A 23,454-nucleotide genomic window follows, 5' to 3' on the forward strand; every position below is an offset into this window, starting at 1 on the left:
TGTCTACCCTCATACAGACAAGCAGGCATGCAGGTTTTAAAATAAATATAAACACTAACAGTTGAGTCCAAGAAGCTGTTCCATCAAGTCCTTCTAAGCTCTTCTATCTATAGAGAAGAATCTTCACTCAATAGGAAAGGTTCAGAAGTGTGGAGCATGATTTCCGCATGCTTTGTGACGACAACAAAAATCAACGAGCCACAATCTCCGCTGGTTTGCTTGCTTGTCACCGTTCAATTCATGGACACAAGGAACGATTTCTTTACCGAATCGTTACTGGCGACGAAAAATGGTGCCTGTACATCAATATGAACCAGCGTAAGGAATGGCTTAGCCAAGGTAAACAAACGACCTTGCGCATGAAACAAGATCTTCATCCGCGTAAAAAGATGTTGTGCGTATGGTGGGAGAGCTTGGTTGAATGAATTTTTCGAGTCTACACCAGGTGATTTCTACCAACGAGGTATTGAAAACCTTATTGAACGGTGGAAATAAGTTGTAAACTACAAGGGAGAATACATTTATAAGTATTGGTGCTCCGAATTGTGCATTGCGTGCCATATAGTGAAGCTATATATATTTTTCACGGTCACTTAACGTGTTCGTTTTGCGGTTACGTGAGGCACTGTATGCATTGGTCTTTATTCTTACAGTAGAGAAGTCATTAATTATAATTTTCGGAGTCAGTGCATCGTTTGCCGACCCCGAAATTTACTCCGACTCTTCGACTCCAAACCCGACTCCACAGCCCTGCATGCAATGCCACCTTAAGCCGCCCGGACCTTCCCAGGCAGAGGGATCATATACGGTCCTTTTGCATGAGATCCCAGCCAGGACTGCCTGGCTCGGAAGCAGTCCTGCAGATTGCTTCTCCAGCCATTGCATCTCGGAGGCTCCGATGTAATGCGTCTCTTTTGGAGATTATGGTTTTCGGAATAATTTGGATAAGGGAGATACTCAACCTGTACCACCAACAGGTCCTGTTTGTAAATGTCTTTTAATCGTGAGTTCATTTTCTTGCTGGGTCAGTAATTATACCACCTGCTTAGCCGATGGAAATACTCAATTTGAAGGCTGAGAACTACTGGATTAGATCAGTGACCTAATCAGGCCAGGTTTTTAGTATATCCTTACTTGAGCAGAGGTGGGTAAATCACAATAACGGAAGCCCTTTAGAGCATACAAATATGTCCTCATAGAGCTCCTCTCACACAGCGCCGGTAACCGCCAGATCCCATGCGCTAGCGGACGCCGGCAGAGAGGGGATCATGCTGGCGGAGAGGCGCTCCAGCTGTCTGAGATGCAGGTGCGTCTGAGGCGCTCCTGCGTCTCAATAATTATTGCGGCAGGTTACGGCAACCCTGCCCGTGTCCGCAAGTGCATCTTATGCACAATAAAGGAGGCATTTGCCAGTGCTCCATGTTACATACTGACCAATACCTCCTTTTCAAACCCCCACTATCCACGCCAGCCCGAAGCATGGCGAGCTGACGCGTTACCCCCACTATCCACATCGGCGTGGAGTTGATTTTATAAAGTGCCCGAGCCCGAAGCGTGGCGAGCTGACACAGAACATATGTAGAGTAATCCACGTCCCCTCGCGGGGCTCGCCACGCTTCGGGCTCGCTACGCTCGCCACACTTTATAATATCAACTCTACGCCGAAGTGGATAGTGGGGGTATGAAAAGGTCGCAGGGATCGCTGCGCTCACTGCGCTTCGGACTGGCGTGGATAGTGGGGGTGTTCCAGGAACACATTGACACCTGTCATGTCAGCCAGGTTTAAATGGTCAATGGCGCTCACACAATGTAATAAGCGCTGACTGACCACGCTAACTGTGTAACGCTGACTGACTACGCAAACTACGTAAGCTCCGGCTAGCCGCGAACGGCCGGGAACACTACACTACACTACGCTGCTTGCGCTGGGCGCACAAACACTATGCTGATTCTGACAGCTACGCCAACTGTGTAATTGGCGCCATGCTAATACACAAGTACCAAGAAATGTAGAATAAATACATCAAATTTAATTAAGTAATTGTGTTTAGTTATATGGTGAGAGACAGGATTTGCTTCTGTTTGTCCACCTATAGTCAGCCACCAACATTGGTTTTGTCTGTTACACTTACCATAAATAATTTGAATTAGCCCTGTACCACCAACCCGAGGCACCCTCGGGGTGCCACGGCACACCGTTTCGGAACCAGTGTTCTAGTATATGGCCGGCATAAGACATGTTTTAATTGGAAAAGATGCACAAAAAGATGCTCTACATCACCGAGTCTGTGAGACTGTTTAAAATGCCAGAGTGCTAGATCTACTGCTGGTACCTTTTGGATACCTACAACTTGAGAACAGCCTGTGGCAGGTTCTAAGTTGTGTTTGATGGAAGAGGATTGTTATTTAAGCCATGTATGTAACTATGGTGTTAGCCTGTGTTTGTTTTCCAAACATTTAGAATTTGTGTTGGTTTCTTAGTACTGGAATACCAGCCTTTTGGTTGCATCTTATAAATTGTCCACCTGGCAAGTTTTTGTTTTTTTCCCCCCATTGACACCTAAAAATCCTTTCCGTTTTACACCACAGCTATAATTAAAAAATATTTTTTTTTTTGTAATTGTCTTAAAAATGTGGGCAAATTGACTTTGGTACATACTTTTGTCTGCTTTCTTTAATGTCAGACTGTAAACAACGCCAACATGTTTTGATCGTAAATGAAAATGTATTGATTACATAGTTGAATGATCAGTAGGTTGAAGTAAAGCTGGGTATACTTGTCAATACTCTCCAGATCCCAACCAACCAGCTTGTCTGACACTGGACGAGTTTGTACCCTGCGCCAACCGACCTGTTCCCCCGATCCTCTTCATTTCTTGGGTTTCCTTGTTTTTAAACCTGTTTAAAACTATGAGGATCTTACCGCCGACCAGCTTACCTATTTTGTAGTGTGTAGGCTGCAGAGACTGGAGCTTCCTTTTCAACAGCCCAGCACACTATAAGTGTGGCAGCAATGCAAGATCCGAAGGCATCACTGTCTGCTAATGCAACAGGATTTGGCAGTGGGCATGGTGGAGTTGGCGTGCATGGTGGTGACAACGGGTCTGGACACATGAGGATCAAGTCCCCATTAGCCATGGGCATACTGTAGCAGCTTTTTGCGTTTCAAAAATGGTGCTGCGGCAATTTTCCTCCCCCTGTGCTAGCCAATAACCAGCACAAGGCAGGGACAGGCCGTGGAGGAGGAGTGGACAAGTGCTCCTGAAGATGCCGGAGAAGCCCTGGTGAGAAGCAGCCATGCAAAAGAGCTTGAAGGTCTTCGCCCTTCAAGTGAAGACCCCAGAAGTCCTGGAAGGGACGGCAGCTCTGCAAAAGAGCTTACAGGCTGCCGCTCCCCAGATAAAGCTGAAAGAACCCGCCACAGGCCCTGGAGATGTGGCAGGTGCAGACACAAGGAGAAACCGCTGGCACAAGCCCTGAGGAGGCAGCGGTCGATGGGTCGACACTAATTAGGTTGGACGACAGGCCATAGGTCAACACCTTAAAAAGTTCAACATGGTCGACACAAGCAATATGTCGACATGAAAAAGGGCCATACACCATGCCGAGGTATCGCACGCGATATCGGGACTTGTGACCCAGCAGCTGGATCGCGTGTGATACATCGTTTGCCATCATTTTGCATAGGATGCATAGCATGTGATCCCATTCACCGCCGCAGGTAGGACAAATTCTTATTGCAGCACTGACCAACTCTGCATCCGATCCAATGCGCACAGGTCATCGCACTGGATCGGAACAGCAATAAGACATACGATTTAACACTTTTCCCGCAATGTATTGGCCTTACGTGTCGAAATCGTGTAGAAAAAGGCCAAATCTCTCTAGTGCATGTGGGGGCCTTAAGCATTGTTTTTCTGCCACGTAATGATGTATGAACAAGAAAGGATCCAGTTCGCAGATAGACATGGCAGCTGGCTTATAAGTTTATGAGTGTAGCACTTGTTCCAGCAGGGGCCAGCTGTCAAATGCTGTGGCTCAGGAGCCGGCTGTCACACAAACACGTGCACAGGAACCCACTTCTCTCCCACATTAATACATAGTGACAGGAAGCGTCACAGGAGAGGCATTGCTAATACAAATGTTTGGTTAAATGGGACCTGGGTGCATAACCTCTATTTCATGTCTGTTACTGTTGTACAGTGTATGATTTACACCATTGCTCCTAGATTAGTCTTCATCAACAGATTGCTTTGTGTTTTTAGTCTACATTTATGTACATTTAATTTAATGAAATGCAGCCACCAAAGCAAATGAGCTGCCTTTTGGATTTTGTATTCCAGAATGAAGTTGGATTACAATGGTCTTCTATGTAGGCATGTTACTTTTTATACAGCACTGTACAGAGCTGATCACTTTTATCATTGCAGTGTTGTAGCCGTGGGCAAAAGTTTTGAAAACAAATATTAATTTTCAGAGTCTGCCGCCTCAATTATTACGATTCCTTGCATATATATTGCAGAATGACAGGAAGAGTGATCGGATGAATTGCAAAGTCCCCCTTTCCCATGACAATGAGCTTCATCCCAAAAAAAACATTTGGACAGCATTTCAGCCCTGCCGCAAAAGGACCAGCTGGCATCATGTCAGTGATTATCTTGTTATCACAGGGCAGAGTGTTGACGAGGACGGGTGTGGATCATTTGGTCTACAACAGGGGTAGCCAACTCCAGTCCTCGAGAGCTACCAACAGTGCATGTTTTGCAGGTCTCCTCACAGAATCACAAGAGAAGTAATTAGCTCCACCTGTGGATCATTTAAAATGTGTTAGTGAATAATGAGTGCACCTGTGTAACTGCCAGGTGAGCCGGAAAACGTGAACTGTTGGTATCTCTCGAGGACTGAAGTTGGCTACTCCTGGACTACAACAACTTGGTCGACACAAGCATTAGGTTATGAAATACCGTCGGCACATGTCGGCTCAAAAAATAGCGGAAAACCCCATGTCGACTTTTAACTGTCTACCTAACCCATGTCGACCCAATGCTTGTCGACCTAGTTGTTGTAGACCAAATTACCGTATCCCACGAGGACAAGGCTGGAGATCGCTATCATGCTGATTGAGTTAGATTAACATACTGGAAACTTTAAAAGGAGGATGGTACTTTAATTCATTGTTCTTCCTCAAGAACAAGAAAAAGTGGCGAGCCCGCTCTGGGTAGGGGAGGGTTCTATGGGGGCGCTTGGTAGGAGTGGCTTCCCAGCAGCTGCTATATAACAGGTTAGTTACTCCTGTATAGGTATAAAAACAGAAAGAGGGGTAGTAGCAGCGCTATAAAAGAGAAATTGGATGATCTTTACAAAAAAAAAATTACTTGGGTAAAAAACATACATATAAACACATAAATAAAATTTGCATATGTAATATACAGTTGATAGAAAGACGCCCAATTCCACACTATAGCAGCAATAGGAGAGTCCGTTCCTAGTAGGCCCAGATTTAACGAGAGGAAGATATAGTAACAACTAAATACATGTAAGTAATGTACTGTCCTGGTATCCACATGGTCGGCCCAAGATGGCACAAATAGCCGAAGTCACTGGAATTGATCTCGGACAATTAGATGGATCACCTCCGGTACCTGGGTGGTAAAGTTTTTGGAATCGTATGCGGTAATGTTCCTGGATTTGGTGTCCCAAGATGTTGAAGGGGACAATAGGGTCCTCTACTGGGCTGTTCCGGACTGCAATCCAAAGTAATGGCAACTTTAACTTTGGTGCCCTTTATCCACCACCATTACTTTGTTTAGTTTCTCTGTTCTTTTACAGATGAAGCTTAAGGGACCTACACACGGGGAAATGAGCTGAGCTTTCTGATCGATGCTAGAACGCCCAGCGCATAGCGATGTGTGCTGAACGATCCATCAGGGCCAGTGATCTCCGGTGAGAACACTGGCCCTACCTGGTGATTAACTAGATTTATCCAGAATGCTGGATATTAATCTCCGGGCGATAGCGTCACGTGGGGCTGCAAATCGCATCACTATGGCCCCTTCACATGGAGCGATGTAGGGGCATTTTCTGTCCCTGTAGGATCATCCTTAAGATGTTCCTACAGCTTAATTGAAGTCCACCTGTGGTAAATTCAGTTGAGCTGTCCAGTGTAGGAGATGTCTTTTGGACTCTACCAAGACCGACTCGGTTGTTAGAAATTGTCAGAGGGTCACACCCTTTCCTTTTGGAAGTGTCCCCAACAGTCTGCCGACAGATGCCATCAAGGCTACTGCCCTCAAATCTGCCATCATGTCTCTTTTTTCAGTTGGAAGTGGTGTCACCAGTTCCTACCTTACAAAGAGGACAGGGTTTTTATTCCAACCTGCTCTTGGTTCAGAAGCCCAACAGATCCTTCCAGTTCATTGTCAACCTCAAACAGCTGAACCTGTTCTTACGGGTGTGGAGATTCGGAATGGAGTCTCTCAGATCCATACTACAATCATTGGAACCGTGGAACTTCATGGCGTCTCTGGGCATACAGGACACCTACTTCCAGATTCTGATTCGCCAGGCTCCCCAGCAGTTCCTTAAATTTGCAGTGGGAGACTGTCACTTTCAGCTCTCTATGTATAATGATGTAATAATCACGCCTGCTGTTATGCTGGCTCCACCCATTATTGATTTGGTGTCGCCCACACGAGGCCACTTTTAGACCCCAATCCACCCCTGCATATGTATATCGAGGTTTCCCTTCAATCAGGTGGTTTAGAGGTTGTTCCTGTGAAGTGGAAATTGACTCAATTTGCCTCCTCCTCAGCTCTGTTGCTGTCTGCATAGTACAGCAGCAAAGGCTGTATGCGCCCCCTGCCCAACCTCCGGACTGACCGCAGGACATTGCAGTCCGGAGGTATGGGCTCCCTATTGGAGTAAACAGATCCCGGGTCCGATGACCTGGATTACCCGTTTACACTGCCCCTGAACCCGATCAGATACTTCTTATTTATTTCGCACATTCTAGAAGATAATAGATAGAATCTGATTGTTGCTATGGGTAACGTCCCATCTTCAATGGCACTCCCATCATGGTAAACCCCACGGTGTCTAGATAGACAGCCAATAGGTTGACAGTGGCAAAAGGTCGCCGTGAGTTCTCCACCTCTTCCTTTTTTTTGGGGGGGGGGGGGGGGGGGGGGGAGACATTTTCACACCTTACCATCCACGCAGACTACAATTGAGAACAGAAAAGTATGGCGAGCGAACACGTTACACTCTTTGGGGGTCCATTTCGACATTGACACACAAAGTTGTGAAAAACTCATGTTGATCTTTTGAAGTGTCGACCGTCTGACCATGTTGATGTTTTATCCAAGTCCACGTCTTTATCCAAATGCTGAATAGCTGATTATTCCGGTCACCCAGGTGGGGTTATTGTATTTCCCTTTGTTGGTCTGATTGCAGAATAATACAGGAATTCTCCTGCTGTAAATGTGGTCTTTTTGCAGACATCCCCCTCCGACAAGTATTTGCAGAGGAATGTGTAGCCTTCCTTCTTAACTGGAGAGAAAACGAGTACCTGACTCTGCAGGCGCCACCGTCCATGGTGCAAAGTAATCCTTATTTGAAGGTAAGATCAATGTGTCCACCAGCTGGAACTTCAATATAATCCATAGAGACGAGTGCTGTAATAATGCAGCAGTGTCTGTATCTGCATTGTATATACCCAACCACAGCAAGGTGTACTACGATGATGTGTTTTATTCCTATAGCTCGGCCAGCTGTTGGCAGCCACATGCAAAGAGCTTTCGGGACCAGATAGCCGGAGGACAGCTAAAGATCTATGGGAGGTGGTGATCCACATCTGCAGCATCTCCAACCAGTACAAGCGCAGCAGTGACGGCAGAGTCAGCCTGATAAAGAACAGAGACTCCACAATGGGAATCATGTATAGGTGTGTGTGGTCAGATGAGTGGGTGAAATGCAAGTTTATGCCAGAACGGCCATAAATGTTTCCATCTGTGCAATTCCATCTGTGCAAGTACAGTATAATCTTTGTATGTGACCACTTTGTAATGCAATATATAAGATTAATATTTTCTGGCACTCTGAATAATATTTGGATTAGGACCATTTTAATGGCAATAGTTTATTTCTGGTCTAATCTAGTATTATTTCCATTGTTTCGTTTTCTAGGAGCGAACTTCTGTCTTTCATTAAGAAATTGCGTGTAAGTACCTTTTTTTTGTGTGTTTTTTGTTTTTTCAAATGCTTTCCATTTATAATATTTAGCTATCTTAGGGGGGTATTCATTCGAGGGTCAAGACTGTTGGTCCGCCCCAACAGCCGTGACCCAGGCCCGTTTTCCTCGACTGCGTATCGGCAGGCGGGATTCAATGTCCCGGCTACCGATAGGCGAAAATGGGGCGTGGCTGCTAGATACGGTAATGGATCGTCGAGATACTACCGTGGTCTCGACAATCCACGGCCGTTCTCAGCAGAACAGGCCTGACAGCTTTTAAAGTTGGGCCCGTGCTGACGAGATGCCTGTTCAATTCTGTCGGAAAAGACCGCATTGAATAGGCGCCCGTCGCTATTTCCCCCGTCGGAAATAGCGGTGGGGATTAATCTCTTGCTGGAGGCTTATCGTCCGTGTCAAAATTATAAATGTGGGTGCATACATTACAGTAAGTTCACTTTCTTAATGGGCCATTCAACTGATTCCTCTCACCTTGCTTTCCTGATTGTCATGAAAGCAATGAAGAAGGCAAATCAGATGCTTCGTTACATACTGTATTTGCTGGCGTATCCGACTACTTTTTTTTCCCCTGAAAAACATGCCTCCAAGTGGGAGGGTCGTCTTATACGCCGGGTGCACTTATATAACAAACTCTATATTTTGAGTGGAAATGTTGGGGGGTCGTCTTATACGCCTAGACTGACTCTTATTCCGGCCCCAAATGGCCAAATTCGGGGTGTGCGCTGACGTTCAGTGACATCAGCTGCCCACCCCTAACAGGCATTGGCAAGCTTGCATCCGCCCCCCTGCCCTGCCTCCCTGAAGCAAATGCCCCGGTGAGTGTGCCATGGGGGTTTGTACATGCGCATATTCGTGGTATTGAATTCGGCCCGCACCGAGTGGTTCTTCATTGCACCCAAAGGGTAGTGGACAAGTGGAATAGCCTCCCATACGAGGTGGTAGAGGCTAAGACAGTAGAGCAATATAAACACACATAGAATAGACATAAGGATATCCTTACAGAAAAATAAGGATCAAATAGGATTACATTATGTTCAAAAAAGGGTCAGACTAAATGGGCGGAATGGTTCTCATCTCCTGTCACATTCTATATTTCTGAAATGACTATAAAGCCCGGACGAGTACGTCAAGTCTGCTCTATTTTAGGTTGTACATCCATGTGAGAGAGCATTGTGGACAGCTGACCTTTCTGCAGGGCTTGTACCACTCTACCCTATCAGAACACTCTATTGTTTTGATGCAGGACTTCAACTTGATTTAATTGTTTTTCCTTGATCCTTTAATTATGCAGGGATCATGTGTGTACTAAATGTAGTTTTGTTATAGTTATCCGTTTTTGTCAAGTATATGCAAGGATATCTTAATATAATTCCGTACACAGTAATATCATTAATGACCTTTCTCCTTCATCCACCAGGTGGCACTAGAGTTTACAGTGGGGAATAGAGGGCGAACATTAGGAGCATGGGCACTATAACAATTTTAACAGAGTGGCTAGCTCCTCCCCTCTACTTCATCTCTACAGGCAGTCTTAGTTTGTGCCATTGGGAGCTGGGTGCTTTTTAGCCCTCTGGGCAGATTGAAATTTTATTTTTTACTTTACTATATTTTTATGCAAGATTCTCTTGAGGACAGACAGGCAGCTTCTGCCGCTGTGGGACTGCCGGAGGGGACCCCAGCGCCACTGCATGCGGTCTGCGCCAGGGTCCCCGGCTCCTGGAACATCCTACCTGCTCAGCCCGTCCCATCCCATCCTCCACCTCAGGGATCTCAATCCCTTCCTACAGGTAGTCAAGTTCAAGATGGAATCCCTCCAATCTGTCATCGCTGGGCTGGAAACAGAAGAGTTTTTGGTGTCTTTAGACATCAGACGCGTACCTGCACGTACCCATCTGCCACTTGCGTCAAGCATACCTACAGTTTGCTGTCCAGGAACGTCACTTCCAACTTCAGGCATTACCGTTCTCTCATCAGCACCCAGGATCTTCACGAAGGTCATGGCAGTAATGATGCAAGTGCTCAGGTTCCAGGGCATAACGGTGATCCCTTACTTGGACGACCTCTTACTAAAGGCAGCTTCCAAAGAGGTGTTACACGACAATATACAGTGAACTCGAGAAGTCTTGTTAGCTCACGGCTGGATGCTCAATCTACAGAAGTCACAGGTCCATCTATCCCAGCGTCTGCTGTTTTTGGGAATGGTTCTAGACACTTCCAGCTAAAGGTCTTCCTGCCAGCAGACAAGGCAGCTTCTCTTCAGGCCTTGGTGCGAGAGGTACTCCAACACCACCGAGTATCGGTACACCTCTGCACACACGTCTGTTAGGAAAGATGGTGGCGGCATTCGAAGGAATCCAATAAGGATGGTTCCGCTCCAGACCATTTCAGCTATGCCTACTTCAACAATGGTCAGGCTCACACCTCACCATTCATCATCGAATTTGTCTTTCGCCAAGGGCCCGGATATCCTTCTCATGGTGGCTCCACACCTCCAACCTCCTTCAGGGGAAGAAGTTTGGCACCTGGTCATGGACACTGCTCACGACGCCAGCCTCACAGGTTGGGGGGGGGGCGGTCACGGTGGGTCACCAATTTCAGGGTCTTTGGACTCCACAAGAGGCGCTGCTTCCCATCAACATTCTGGAATTGCGGGCGATTTACAACACCTTGCTGCAAGCGGTGCACCTCTTGCGAGGCCTTCCAGTCTGAGTTCAGTCAGACAATGCGGTGGCTTACGTCAACAAACAAGACAGAACTTGAAGCCGGGCCGCAATGAGAGAGGTCAGTCGGATTCTCCTCTGGACGCAGGACCATCTCAGCGGTTTTCATACCGGGCGTAGATAATTGGGAAGCCGACTCAGTCGCCACAAGGTACATCAAGGGAAATGGATGCTTCATCCTCAGGTCTTTCAGAGTCTAATCCGTCGGTGGGGTTGCCCTCAGATAGACCTTATGGCATCTTGACTCCATCATCAGTTACCCTTGTATTGTGCACGGACTCGGGACCCGGCAGCAGTCGGAGCGGATGCGCTGACACTTCCTTGGGACTACCAATATGTTCCCGCCATTTCCACTATTGCCTCGGATCCTGCAGAGGATACACAGGGAGGATGTCACGGTTCTGCTGATAGCACCGGACTGGCCGCTCAGATCCTGGTACACCAGTCTAAACTCTCTACTCGTCGACGAACCATTGCTCCTGCCATTGCTAGATCTGTTGGCTCAAGGTCCTTCCTCCATCCGGATTGAAAGGGCCATCTTAAAGAGAGAGAGCATTCCCTCAGCGGTCATTCCCACCATGTTGCGGGCCAGAAAGGAGGTAACTTCAGTACATTACTACCGTATATGGTGAGCATACGTCTCCTGGTGTGAGGGCCATCAAGTCTCTCCTAAAGTTTTTAAATTGTCACGCCTATTGCTTTTCCTTCGGGCGGGGCTGTCTGCGGGGTTGTGATTGGGCTCCCTGCAGACTCCGTTGTTTGAACCTCCAGAGACCGTGGACCTAAAGTACCTTACCTGGAAAACTGTACTTCTTATAGCGTTTGCCTCAGCTAGGAGAGTATCGGAGTTGAGCGCCTTGTCTTGTCACCCACCATTCCTTATTTTCCATGAGGATAGGGTAGAACTATGTACCAGCTCTTCCTTTCTCCCGAAGGTCGTGTCATCGTTGCACATCAACCAACCGATTGTGGTACTTGCCTTCACAAAGGATTCCGAGGAGTCTCGTTCCCTGGACGTCATTCGAGCTCTGAGGGTCTATGTCTCCAGGACATCTTTTTTAAGGAAATTGGATGCTGTTTTCATTTTGTATGATTCAGCTAAGCCTGGTTGGCCGGCATCCAAGCAAACCTTGGCTAGATGGCTACGGCTAACCATCCGTCAGGCTTATGTGGCTGCATCACAGCCCCCGCCTGAGTCCATTTCAGCTCTCTACGAGATCATTGGGCCCCTCTTGGGTGGCTGCCAGAGGTGTTTCTATTCAACAGCTCTGTCGAGCGGCCACCTGGTCTGGACAAAGAACCTTTGTCAGGTTCTACCAATTTGACACCTTCGTGGTGCAGGCTTCTCTGTTTGGCCGTTCGGTGTTAGGGGACCGCAGCGCCGTCCCGCCCATGATGGGAGCTCTGGGATGTCCCCACTGTAAACTCTAGTGCCACCTGGTGGATGAAGGAGAAAATGGGATTTTGTACTTACCGATAAATCCTTTTCTCCGAGTCCACAGGTGGCACTGGACGCCCTCCCGGCGCTGCCTTCTATCAGTTCAGGTTACTTCAGTTCAGTTAAGTTCCCTGCCAGGGTTGTTTGTTTGTTGGAACTCCCTTGTATTCTTGTGTGATTGTTCTTTACAAAAAATTTCCATCTCACTTTAACTTCTGTTGATATGTTACATGTGTGCGATGCATCCTCCTCTTGGGTCAGTGTCATCTCCAGCTCCCTACAGGCACAAATCTTCAGACTGCCTGTAGAGGGGAGGAGCTAGCCACTCTGTTAAAATTGTTATAGTGCCCATGCTCCTAATGGTCACCCTCTATTCCCCACTGTAAACTCCAATGCCACCTGTGTACTCGGAGAAAAGGCTTTATCGGTAAGTACAAAATCCCATTTTCTCATAACTATATTTTCTAGTACACGGAGTACACTAAAATGATATTGCTTGACCATAGTTATATTGGGACTTGCACGAGTCTCCTACAAGTTGTGGCCATATCAGTTGGACAGTCCTGTGATGTATGTGCCCTTCAGCCAGGTGTGGATAGAATTGTGTGCTTCAGCCTTGCATCAGTTTGCAAATGTATTCATTTGTTTTTCCACAGGAGCCATTGGTTTTGACAACACTGCTGTCTTTATTTAGCAAGCTTTATAATCTCCGGGTCAGTATATTTATTTATTTATTTACAGTTTATTATATAGCGCAACATTTTCTGTTGAGCTTTACAATTGTTATCAACCTTAATAAGACAAACTGGGTGATTACAGACAGACAAAGGTTGGAGGGCCCTGCTCGCAAGCTTACAATCTATAAGGAAATAGGAAGGATACACAAGGATAGGCACTATGTATAGTATAGCAGTCCCCAACAGATTACCAAGAACAGTCCTGACGGGATGGAATTGGAATGAAAGCTTTTTGAAGGTTATTTGGGCAGTTCAGGAATTTGATAGACTTGCCTGAAGAGGCAAGTCTTTCAGGGAACGCTTGTAAGTTTGGAGGCTGGAAAAGTCTTACAGTTTGTGGGAGGGCATTCCATAGGGTGGGTGCTGCCCAATGAAAGTCCTGCAATTGTGAATAAGATCTGGTAATGAGTGTGGATGAGAGATGTAGATCTTGTGAAGACCGAAGAGGTCGAGTTGGGAGATATTTTGAGATAAGTGAAGATATGTTGGTGTAGCTTGGTTATTAGCTTTATATGTGAGTAGAAGTATTTTGATTGAATATGGGCAACCAATGGAGCGACTGACAGAGTGTATGAGCAGATGATGAACGCCTTTCTAGGAAGATCAGCCGCACAGCTGCATTCAAAAAGGATTGTAGCAGTTTAGTCTGTTCTTAGGAAGACGGGTAAGGAGACTATTGCAATAATCCATGCGGGAGATAATGAGTGCATGGATAAGGGTATTTGCAGTGTCTTGTGTAAGATAGGGTCGTATACAGTCCTTATATTTCTCCTAACACCGCATTTAAAAATTTTAAAAAATTTGACGATATTCCTGTATTCATTCCACAGGGGAATGTTGCTAATGATATCAGCGCAGAGCACCTCTCTATTTGGCCAGCAAACACCCCAACGTAAGATATGCTGTCACTGTTATTTACCGTTTTCCTCAAACTGTCCTGGATTCTTTTTGCATCTCCTCATTCCCCACAGGATAGTGCATCCTCACATAGGCCCTTATTCAGATCTGATCGCAGTACAAAGTTGTTCTCAAAATGGGCAAAACCATGTGCACTGCAGGTGGGGCAGATGTAACTTGTGCAGAGAAAGTTACATTTGGGTGGGGTGTGTTGAAACTGATATCTATATTGCAGTGTAAAAATAATGCAGCCAGTATTTACCCTGCACAGAAACAAAATAACTCTCACAAATCTAACTCTCTGCACATGTTACATCTGCCCCACCTGCAGTGCACATGGTTTTGCCCATTTTGAGAACAAATTTGTACTGCGATCAGATCTGAATAAGGGCCAGAGTCTCATCTCAGCCTACCTTTCCTAACACAGTGCTCCCTCATGTCCTGTAAACCTCATACATTATCACTGTACTGTCTCTTATTGTAATAAGAGAATATTGGGGCAGATGTATTAAGCCTGGTGGAGAGATGAAGTGGAAGGTGATCACACACCAGCCTTAAATATTAGGAAGATTTAAATGATGGAGACATATATATGGATGACAGTCGTTCACATTACTGACGCCGGTATCCCATTATAACAGGAGGACATGCCTCCTAACACTCTCTCCTAGCAGCCTAATACAACTCCCTTCCCATCTCGTAGCCTGACCCTAACCCTACCCGCTAGTTCCCAACCTTAACGCACCTCGAAGCCTGAATCCCCCTAACCACCTCATCCACGGCACATCGCTAACCCGCCCCGGTAACTCACAGTTTGGCATCCTAGTAGACTGGATTCCAGTGTCAACATGCCAGTTGAGGTCGGGATTCCAGCATCGGTGTCCCAGATGATGTACAGAGAAGAGTATTTCTTCATGCTGAAGTTTATACTGGGCGAGAGTGGAAGTGAAAGCTACAAAAGCTGTATTGCTCCATAAAAGTGTAAAAGACTCTCTGGTAGATTTATTAAACATCGATCAGGGGAATATGCGCTATCCCCGTGCGTTATAGCAGGGGATAGCGCTTCCCCTGATCTATCACACCCGCCGAGCGTTTACTCTAACGCCGGCGGTGTGGGGCAGGAGGCATAGCGCAGGGGCGATGTTTTGCACTGCGCCCCTGCCTCCTGCCAGATTTATGAACGGTCAGCATCGCTGACCGTTCCGCCGCCTGCAGCTGTCGACTTCGCCAGCTGCAGACGGCGATGCCTATACCTAACAACAGGGACAGCGCTGTCCCTGCTGCTGGGGCTGAGCTGCGGTGGGATCTCGCGAGACTAGCGAGATCCCGCGCATGCGCAGTCAGCCGGCCGGGGGGGAAGGAGACGGCGCATCAGTATTAACTGATGCGCTGTCTCCAGGAGGGACATCGCCGGAGGGGGGAGTTAGCGCTCCCCCACTCCGGCGGCAAGATCTTAGTAGATCTTGTCGGTGTCCCCTCCTGCTTCGCCTCGCTAATGAGGCGAAGCAGGAACTGTTATAGCGGCGCGATAGGCGCCGCTATAATAAATCTACCCCTAAGGATCTTATTCTGGTCTGTTTGCATGTGGCTGATGTATGAAGCAGTGATAAGGGAGGAGACGTGAAAAGGTGCCTGTTACTTTATCACCAGCCAATCAGCTCCTGACTGTTAAGTTACAGGCTGGGTTTAAAACGGAACAGCAGGAGCTGATTGGCCGGTGATGAAGTACCAGGCACTGTATAACGTCTCCTCCCTTATCACGGCTTCCTACATCTACCCCACTGTCTCCTACATTGGGATCTATTCCAGCCCCAACTCTCCACCTATACACAAACTGTCCATCAAGTGTGGCCTTCTAGTGTCACTGTACTAGTTACAGATGCTTTACTATACCGCCAAATGGAAGCAGGGCTGCTCATAAAACATCTATTATGAATACGGCACAAGAGACCGACTACAGAATCATTGCACAGGGGCACAGAGTTATTTGAAGTTATTAGCTTAACCCTTTGAGTGCCAGGGTTGCTGTGAGCAATCCTCAAAATATCCACTAAAAATGTCAGTGTCACTTGTCAGCGACTGTTCTTTTAGTATAAATACATATAGAGCCAAGTCAATTAATTGATGTTTAGTTAATAATAAAAATATCTTTGTTTATCATCAAATGTACACATAGACTATGAACAGTTAATGACATTCAGATGTAAAACAATACAGCATGAACAAAACTAGAAAAGAAAAACAACATCCGGAATACAGAACCGTACTTCACCACCACATGCACAACCAATGCTCCCACTATTTATTTAAAATCGGAATTGTCTGTTGGAAGAAAGTCTAGTCTTTTAGGATCACCCACCTGAACGGCTCTGCGCTAGGATGCGAGGGATCCCTCAAAATTCTCTTTGCTTTTGAGAGGAGACGATTTTCATAAACGGGATGGAGGCTTGGGTAAAGCAACCCCAATTATTCTGCTGGCCGTCACTACCACTCTGTGACGAGATTTCCGCTCAGCAGCTGAGCAAGAATCAAACCATACCGGATATTATGAGGATCTCACAGCAACTCGAAGGGTTAAATCCCACGTCACTGGGGAACCTTGTCCCTGGGTCAGTTTCTAAGCCGTTTGCTGAAACCTGGATATGTTCTCATGCTCTCCTTTGTGTGTTGTGTACTTCCCCTTATATCGTTTTCTTTAAGTATCTATATATGGAATATGCACTGAGGACAAGTGTAGGTACTCCCAGACTTACAGCATCAGATTTGTAGTGCAATAGGCCATTATCTGTGCTCTTCCTTCCCTCCCTGCTGGTTTGTAGATAACCTATTTGGCTCTTGGTGCCCATGCACTAGGCAATTTTGAGCCGAGTTTCCCCCGATTTCGTCACTTTGGGCCGATTTAAATCAGGTGAAATCAGGCCAAAATCGTATGTGTGTAAAATCCGATGCGCGGTCCCATGCACATTGGACCAGGTCAGGTGGTCAGACGGGCTGCACATAAGATGATGTCCAACCTTGCATCCGGGCGGCTGTTGGATGCTGAGCACTAGCGGTTTTTCAGCAGGACGGGCAGTGGCGGGTATTCAAATTTTAAAATAACCTGTCAAATGACTGGCCGGCCTTTGATTGGCTGAGAGCTCTCTCAGCCAATCAGCAGTCGCTCAGAAGGGAGGTCACTGATTGGATGAGAGTGTTCTCTCTCAACCAACCAGAGGCCGGCCAGTCATTTCACAGGTTATTTTAAAATTCTAATACCCACCGCTGCCCGTCCTGCTGAACACCCGCTATCGCTCAGCACCTGCCGCCCGCCCCGCTGCACCTCACCGCCCGCTGAAGTTCCCGGTTTCATATGTGATAAATTGCATGTGATTGATCACATGTAACAAATGGCACATCAAGTGCCAAATCGTATGTGAACCTCTCTGGGTTCTGCCGGGTGGCTCGCAGGAGAATTGGGTCGGCCTAATGTATGGGGGCCTTTAGGGAGGATCACCACCTGCATGCAGTTATTCCTGCCCTGGCAGCTGTTCTAGGATACCTTGCTAGAGACCTCAAAGTCCATGGAGGTGTAAAGCCGTGTACACACGGGGGAGATGGGGGCTGAAATCGCTGGGAATATGGTCGCTGGCGACCATATTGCCAGTGATGGGAGTGTGCCCCGGCGATAAATCGCCGGGTGTGCGCTCCCGTTTTCAGCCCCATTTTAGTCGCAGGAACTTGCTCCTGCGACCAGCGGATTACCTCTGCGACACCGCCGGCAGAGGTTCCCCTTCATCAGCGACCATCTCTGTTCGCTGATGAAAAGGAGACCCTGAGCAACAGATCTCCCCCATGTGTACGCACCTTAACACTATTGGTGGCTTTACCGTGTGTCCCCAGTTAGTCCAAAGCTATGTCCAGTGCTAGAAAAAACACAGGAAGAATGTCTCTGTGTGACGCACCAAAGGAGATTGAATGATGAAAATTTACTTTTATTAAAAAGCAACGAAATAAAAAACACAAAAAACATTAACAAGAGACACAGATAAAAATGGGATACAAGTGGGATAAAAATGGGATACAAGTATCCCTTCAACGTGGGGCCCCGATGTCCCATACATACTATAATTATTGGTGTGATGACCTCATAGGACTGTGCTAGTACCTAGTTCAGTTAGGCAAATTAGACAATGGAAAACGCTTGATTTAGAGGTTATTTATAATACTAATGAGCCCCGTGGAGCTGGGATAACTCTGATGTCAGAATGTTCACTGTGCTGTATAATTATGTGAAACTCTGGGCGGGTATGCGGTTTGGAAATATAAGCAGGACCACTGTGCCACGGGACTTGGAGCAGACTGTGGTCTGTCTCCAGTATGCCGTGACCAAGTCGGTCTTCTGCTAGTCAAACCTGCGTGTACCCGTCTAGTAAGCCGGAGAAGCCTGTGACCGGCGGTAGTTCACACCACGTGCTGGGCTGCACTGAGCTCAAACAGATCGCGGTCACCAGCGTCTTGTGCCGCTCCTCTAGGCTACATACACGGGTGCAAGCGTACCACCGTATATATCAATATCTCCTATCTAGACAGATCAAAATACATTCATTGGGGAAGGGGACAGGGAGGCACACACATGAGGTGTGTGGTCAGCGCACGCTTCGCTGGGGAGCGTCGTCAGGACCAACCTGGGGCGGTACCTGGAAGCTGGGTAAATACCTGTGCCGCTCATGAATATGCATGATCAGTGAATCATGTGGGAGTGTCCATTTACACCTGAGTCAATAGACTGTGCGTGTCTATTGGATGTACTGAATGTGTCTATTGGTTGTGCTGGGCAGTCCAGTGCTAGAATTCCAGAACATCCCCCACCGGAGTGTACCCAGTACCTGGGAAGAGATCCTATTCTTATACAGCTGCCAGATATGGACAGGAACTAAACAGACTAAACGTGTTCACACCCTCCTCATCATCATCATCATCGCCAGGGGAACCCTCAATACTCTGCCAGGCTCTTAATCCGAGCCAGTAATTCTTTGAGTAAATCCTGTTATACTGGTTTTACACTGACATTTTCTCTTTGGATTTATGGCGCTATCACTGAACCTTTTATTAGGTATACATTTCCAGCAATATGGGCTTGGTTTTATATATTAATACACATTACTTTTTCATGTTACATTTTGCAACACATTATTATAATATAATTTCTCTAATCCACATTTCATTACATTTGTTGCTATACCAGGGTTATCATTTTGTTTACTTTTATCCATTGTGGTATTTGTGTTGTTCTCTTACAGTATTTCCCAGTATCGTCATTATACCCCAGTCTCAGACATCTGCCGTGTATACGAGTGTACTTGCTGCATCTCATTGATGTATGATCTTTTACACAGCGTCATTTTATTACACAGTGCTTATCATTCACATTGAGTGTTATGGTATAATCCTGTAACACTGTGGCACCATTTATCTATGCTACATTAACTCCATTCAATGCGCAGAACTCCTTATATCTTCCATTCTAGAATCCAGAAGTATCCTCACTATGGGGGTGCTTCTGGTTGGTTTGCAAAAGCCCAGTGCTACAGCCCATCCTTACATAACTACACCAAACCCACTGTGCAGCAGTTCCCTACATAATTCCATAGTGTCCTCGCAGTCCCACAGAACCCCTCCGCACCGGTCTCTCCATATCATCTGTACATCCCATGATCACATAACCCTACACTGACAGTAATGTGTCATTCCTTAATAAGAAGATACCCAATTGTGACGTAACCCTTATTCAGATTCCAGCAAGTGTTCTCTGTATTGTCACTGCATCCCATGCTTACAGACAGCCACACTTTAATTCTGCCTTTCACTTATTGCAGGCGTTGGCCAAACCGGTCCAAGAGGTCTACCAACAGTCTGTTTTTCCAGGCCACCTGTAGATCTGAAATATGTGTTGATTAGAAATGAATGCAACACAAGTTTGAAAATGTGACAGTAATGAGTACACCTGTGCAACCAGCTAGGTGGTCTGGGAAATGTGACAGTTAGTAATGAGTACACCTGTACAACCAGCTAGGTGGTCTGGGAAATGTGAGTTAGTAATGAGTACACCTGTACAACCAGCTAGGTGGTCTGGGAAATGTGACAGTAATGAGTACACCTGTGCAACCAGCTAGGTGGTCTGGGAAATGTGACAGTTAGTAATGAGTACACCTGTACAACCAGCTAGGTGGTCTGGGAAATGTGAGTTAGTAATGAGTACACCTGTACAACCAGCTAGGTGGTCTGGCAAATGTGAGTCAGTAATGAGTACACCTGTGCAACCAGCTAGGTGGTCTGGGAAATGTGACAGTTAGTAATGAGTACACCTGTACAACCAGCTAGGTGGTCTGTGAAACGTGACAGTTAGTACTGAGTACACCTGTGCAACCAGCTAGGTGGTCTGTGAAACGTGACCGTTAGTAATGAGTACACCTGTGCAACCAGTTAGGTGGTCTGGGAAATGTGACCTGTTGGTAGATCTCCAGGACCAGTTTGGCCACCGCTGCCATTCAGCATCCCTCTCTGACCTGACCATACACCAGAGCTGCTCATCAAGCAGTCCTGCAGATCATGTGGAACTACACATTTCAGCACATTCTGCTACAGTTTTGCTATTAGGGAATGCCAGAACTGTGGTAGGGCATGCTGGGATGTGTAGTTCCACAACAGTTGGAGTCCCCATATTATTCGCCACTGCCCTACACTTAACAAACTGTACAGTTTCCAACAGAATTCCCCACTGCAACCAAAACTTGCAGAAGTCTCCACAGGTCCTCACTGATGCCACACCCACAAGGCCGCCCTGTCCTATCAAGCCCCCTGTTCATTCCTTTGTCTCCCTCTCCCCAGCCTTCAGTCAGTAGACTTTGATGCTGTTGCTGTCACAGTAAAAGAGTTGGTGAAGTACGCGTTAAAAATCAATCCCAACAACCATTCGTGGCTCCTCATCCAGGCAGATCTGTATTACGGTGAGTGGTGCATTTACATTCTCAATCTGTATGGTGGGTCACATGGGTCACTTGTAGGTTTTGAGGCTCGAATAGAAAAACATGACTGTTATTTCCTAGTGAGCAGTAAATACTGAAAGCGAATTTCAAATTGTAATAATGCGGCATCTCTCGGGCACATATACCATCAGCCCTGTACACAACAGCGCCTTTTGTGCGAACAGTCAAGGTACCGCATGCGTTTTAGGGGTTTCAAAAATAATTTACCCATGCGAATGTAGCAAATAATTGCTCAACTACCCTTATTGTGTTTGGCTTGTCAGAATCCGGGTCAGAGGGTAGCAGTTTTACCCCCTACTGCCAGCTTATCGGCAGTTCTAGTGAATAATAAGGGCAAGTGGTTCTGCAGGTGACAGAGTAGGAGAGCATCACTTTCTATCATTATTTATATATGTAGTAGTTTGTTTATTTATAAGGCGCCACAAAGTGTCCGCAGCGCCGTACATAGCAAACAAAAAACAAATGACAAGGTAACTAACAGGGTGTGTTGATAAAATACAGCATAAATAGGGGTAACTAAAATCAGCATCAGTTCTGAAGTAGGTGTCAAAATTGTCGAGGAGACTGAAGATGAAGAAGAGGAAGGGAAGAACAGGGCAGGAGCACAGGTGAGGTAAAGAGGTAGGGTGAGGAAGGAGGGCCCTACTCATAAGAGTTAACAGACTAAAAAGGAGGCGGGTGGACGAATGAAAAACAATAGGATAAGTAGGAACGGATGGAGGGGTAGGGTAGGCAGGATAGGAGGAGCGAAAGAGGTTAGGAGAAGGAGGGATAGGCTAGTCAGAAGTGGGTTTTGAGGGAGTGCTTGAAGGAGGTAAGGGAATCAGAAAGCCTGATGGGGTGGCGGGAGGTTGTTCCAGTGCAGGGGGGCAGTGCGGGAGAAGACCTGGACACGGGAGTGAGAGGAGGTGATTAGGTGAAAGGTCAGGTGGAGCTAAGAGGACGGGAGGGAGCGTGGATAGAGATCAGTGAAGAGAGGGCGGGCGGCGGCGGAGCAAAGAGGACGGGAGGGAGCGTGGATAGAGATCAGTGAAGAGGGGTACACAATACAAACTGTTTACAGGCAGCTACAATACAAAAGTTGTATCAACTCTGCGCTCTCTTAAATTACTTTCTTGTATTTTACTGATTTTTTTTTATTATTGTGGGAGCAGCACTAAAATTCATTTGGAGCTGTGGTTTATTTATTTATTAATATTTTATTTGGATATACAAAATTTCTTCTGCGCCTGATCTACTTTGTGTATAATTTCTTTACTCCAGTAATTGTCCGCTCGCCTATCTTCCATCTCTTTACCATGTGTAGTCTACAATGTCTGTTTCCTTTCCTAGAAACAAGTCAGTATTCTGCCGCTCTAAACTATTATCTCCAGGCCGGAGCTGTCTCCTCTGACTTCTTCACTAAGCAAGTTCCACCAGATGTTTATACAGAGCAGGTAAGTATTAACACACACACACAGTAATGACTACAGCTGTGCACCAGCTAGGTGGTCTGGGAAACGTGGACCGTTGGTAGATCTTGAGGACCGGTTTGGCCACCCCTGTTGTAGAGCAGGGGTTCTCAAACTCGGTCCTCAGGACCCCCACACAGTTCACACTTTCCAGGTCACCTAGCAGGTCTGCAGGTGCATTCAATACTCACTGACACATTTTAAAAGATCCACAGGTGGAGCTAATGATTTCACTTGTGATTCTGTCAGGATACCTGCAAAACATGCACTGTGTGGGGTCCTGAGGACCGAGATTGAGAACCTATGTTGTAGAAGGATAACTGAGTGACTGGCATGTCTTCTCTATATGCAGGTGATTCAGAGGATGATTAAGTGCTGCTCTCTGCTGAATTGCCATACACAGGTAGGTGCTTTGGCCTAAGGATCACAATGGAGCCCGGTTTGTACAGTTTGCGGTGCACTGGTTGTAATTGTATTGTGTTCCTCACAGGTTGCTATCCTATGCCAGTTCCTCAGAGAAGTGGATTATATGACTGCCTTTAAATCCTTGCAAGAGCAGAATAGGTAATTCCTGAAAGCTTCCTGCGGTTATAAATCGAATTATTTGTGTGGTTTAGTAATGATTACAAATACATATGCAATAATTCATTTCTGAATTTCCCTGTTATTATAATACTATGTGCTTATGGGTACTATAATATAAGTGTATCAATGCTGCAGGGATACTTCTGGCAGGACCCAATGTCTATACAATAGAAAAACAGGGAGAGTTTTTTTTATGAAACAAGTAGATTATTATTATCCTTTATTTATATGGTGCCACAAGGGATCTGCAGCGCCCAATTACAAAGTACATAAACGAATAAGCAAAACAGGAAACGGTGACTTAGTTGAATACCGTAGAGGACAAGTACAGGGTAAATAACCATTGCTGCATC

At 46.4% G+C, this 23,454-nt stretch overlaps 1 protein-coding gene across 1 annotated transcript in view; it reads left to right on the plus strand.

Moving 5' to 3' along the window:
- Positions 1-23,454, plus strand: part of INTS8 (integrator complex subunit 8) — a 57,103-nt gene that overhangs the window by 22,268 nt on the left and 11,381 nt on the right. Inside the window, exons 17-25 of the mRNA XM_083187026.1 lie at positions 7,497-7,618; positions 7,761-7,942; positions 8,185-8,218; positions 13,063-13,119; positions 13,974-14,035; positions 20,908-21,026; positions 22,398-22,501; positions 22,869-22,919; positions 23,007-23,080. Of these exons, the coding sequence (XP_083043152.1) occupies positions 7,497-7,618; positions 7,761-7,942; positions 8,185-8,218; positions 13,063-13,119; positions 13,974-14,035; positions 20,908-21,026; positions 22,398-22,501; positions 22,869-22,919; positions 23,007-23,080 (805 nt within the window). The remainder of the gene's footprint in view (positions 1-7,496; positions 7,619-7,760; positions 7,943-8,184; positions 8,219-13,062; positions 13,120-13,973; positions 14,036-20,907; positions 21,027-22,397; positions 22,502-22,868; positions 22,920-23,006; positions 23,081-23,454) is intronic.

This window comes from Crinia signifera, chromosome 5 (assembly GCF_055691185.1).
Source record: "Crinia signifera chromosome 5, ASM5569118v1, whole genome shotgun sequence".
NCBI classification, from domain to species: Eukaryota; Metazoa; Chordata; class Amphibia; order Anura; family Myobatrachidae; genus Crinia; species Crinia signifera.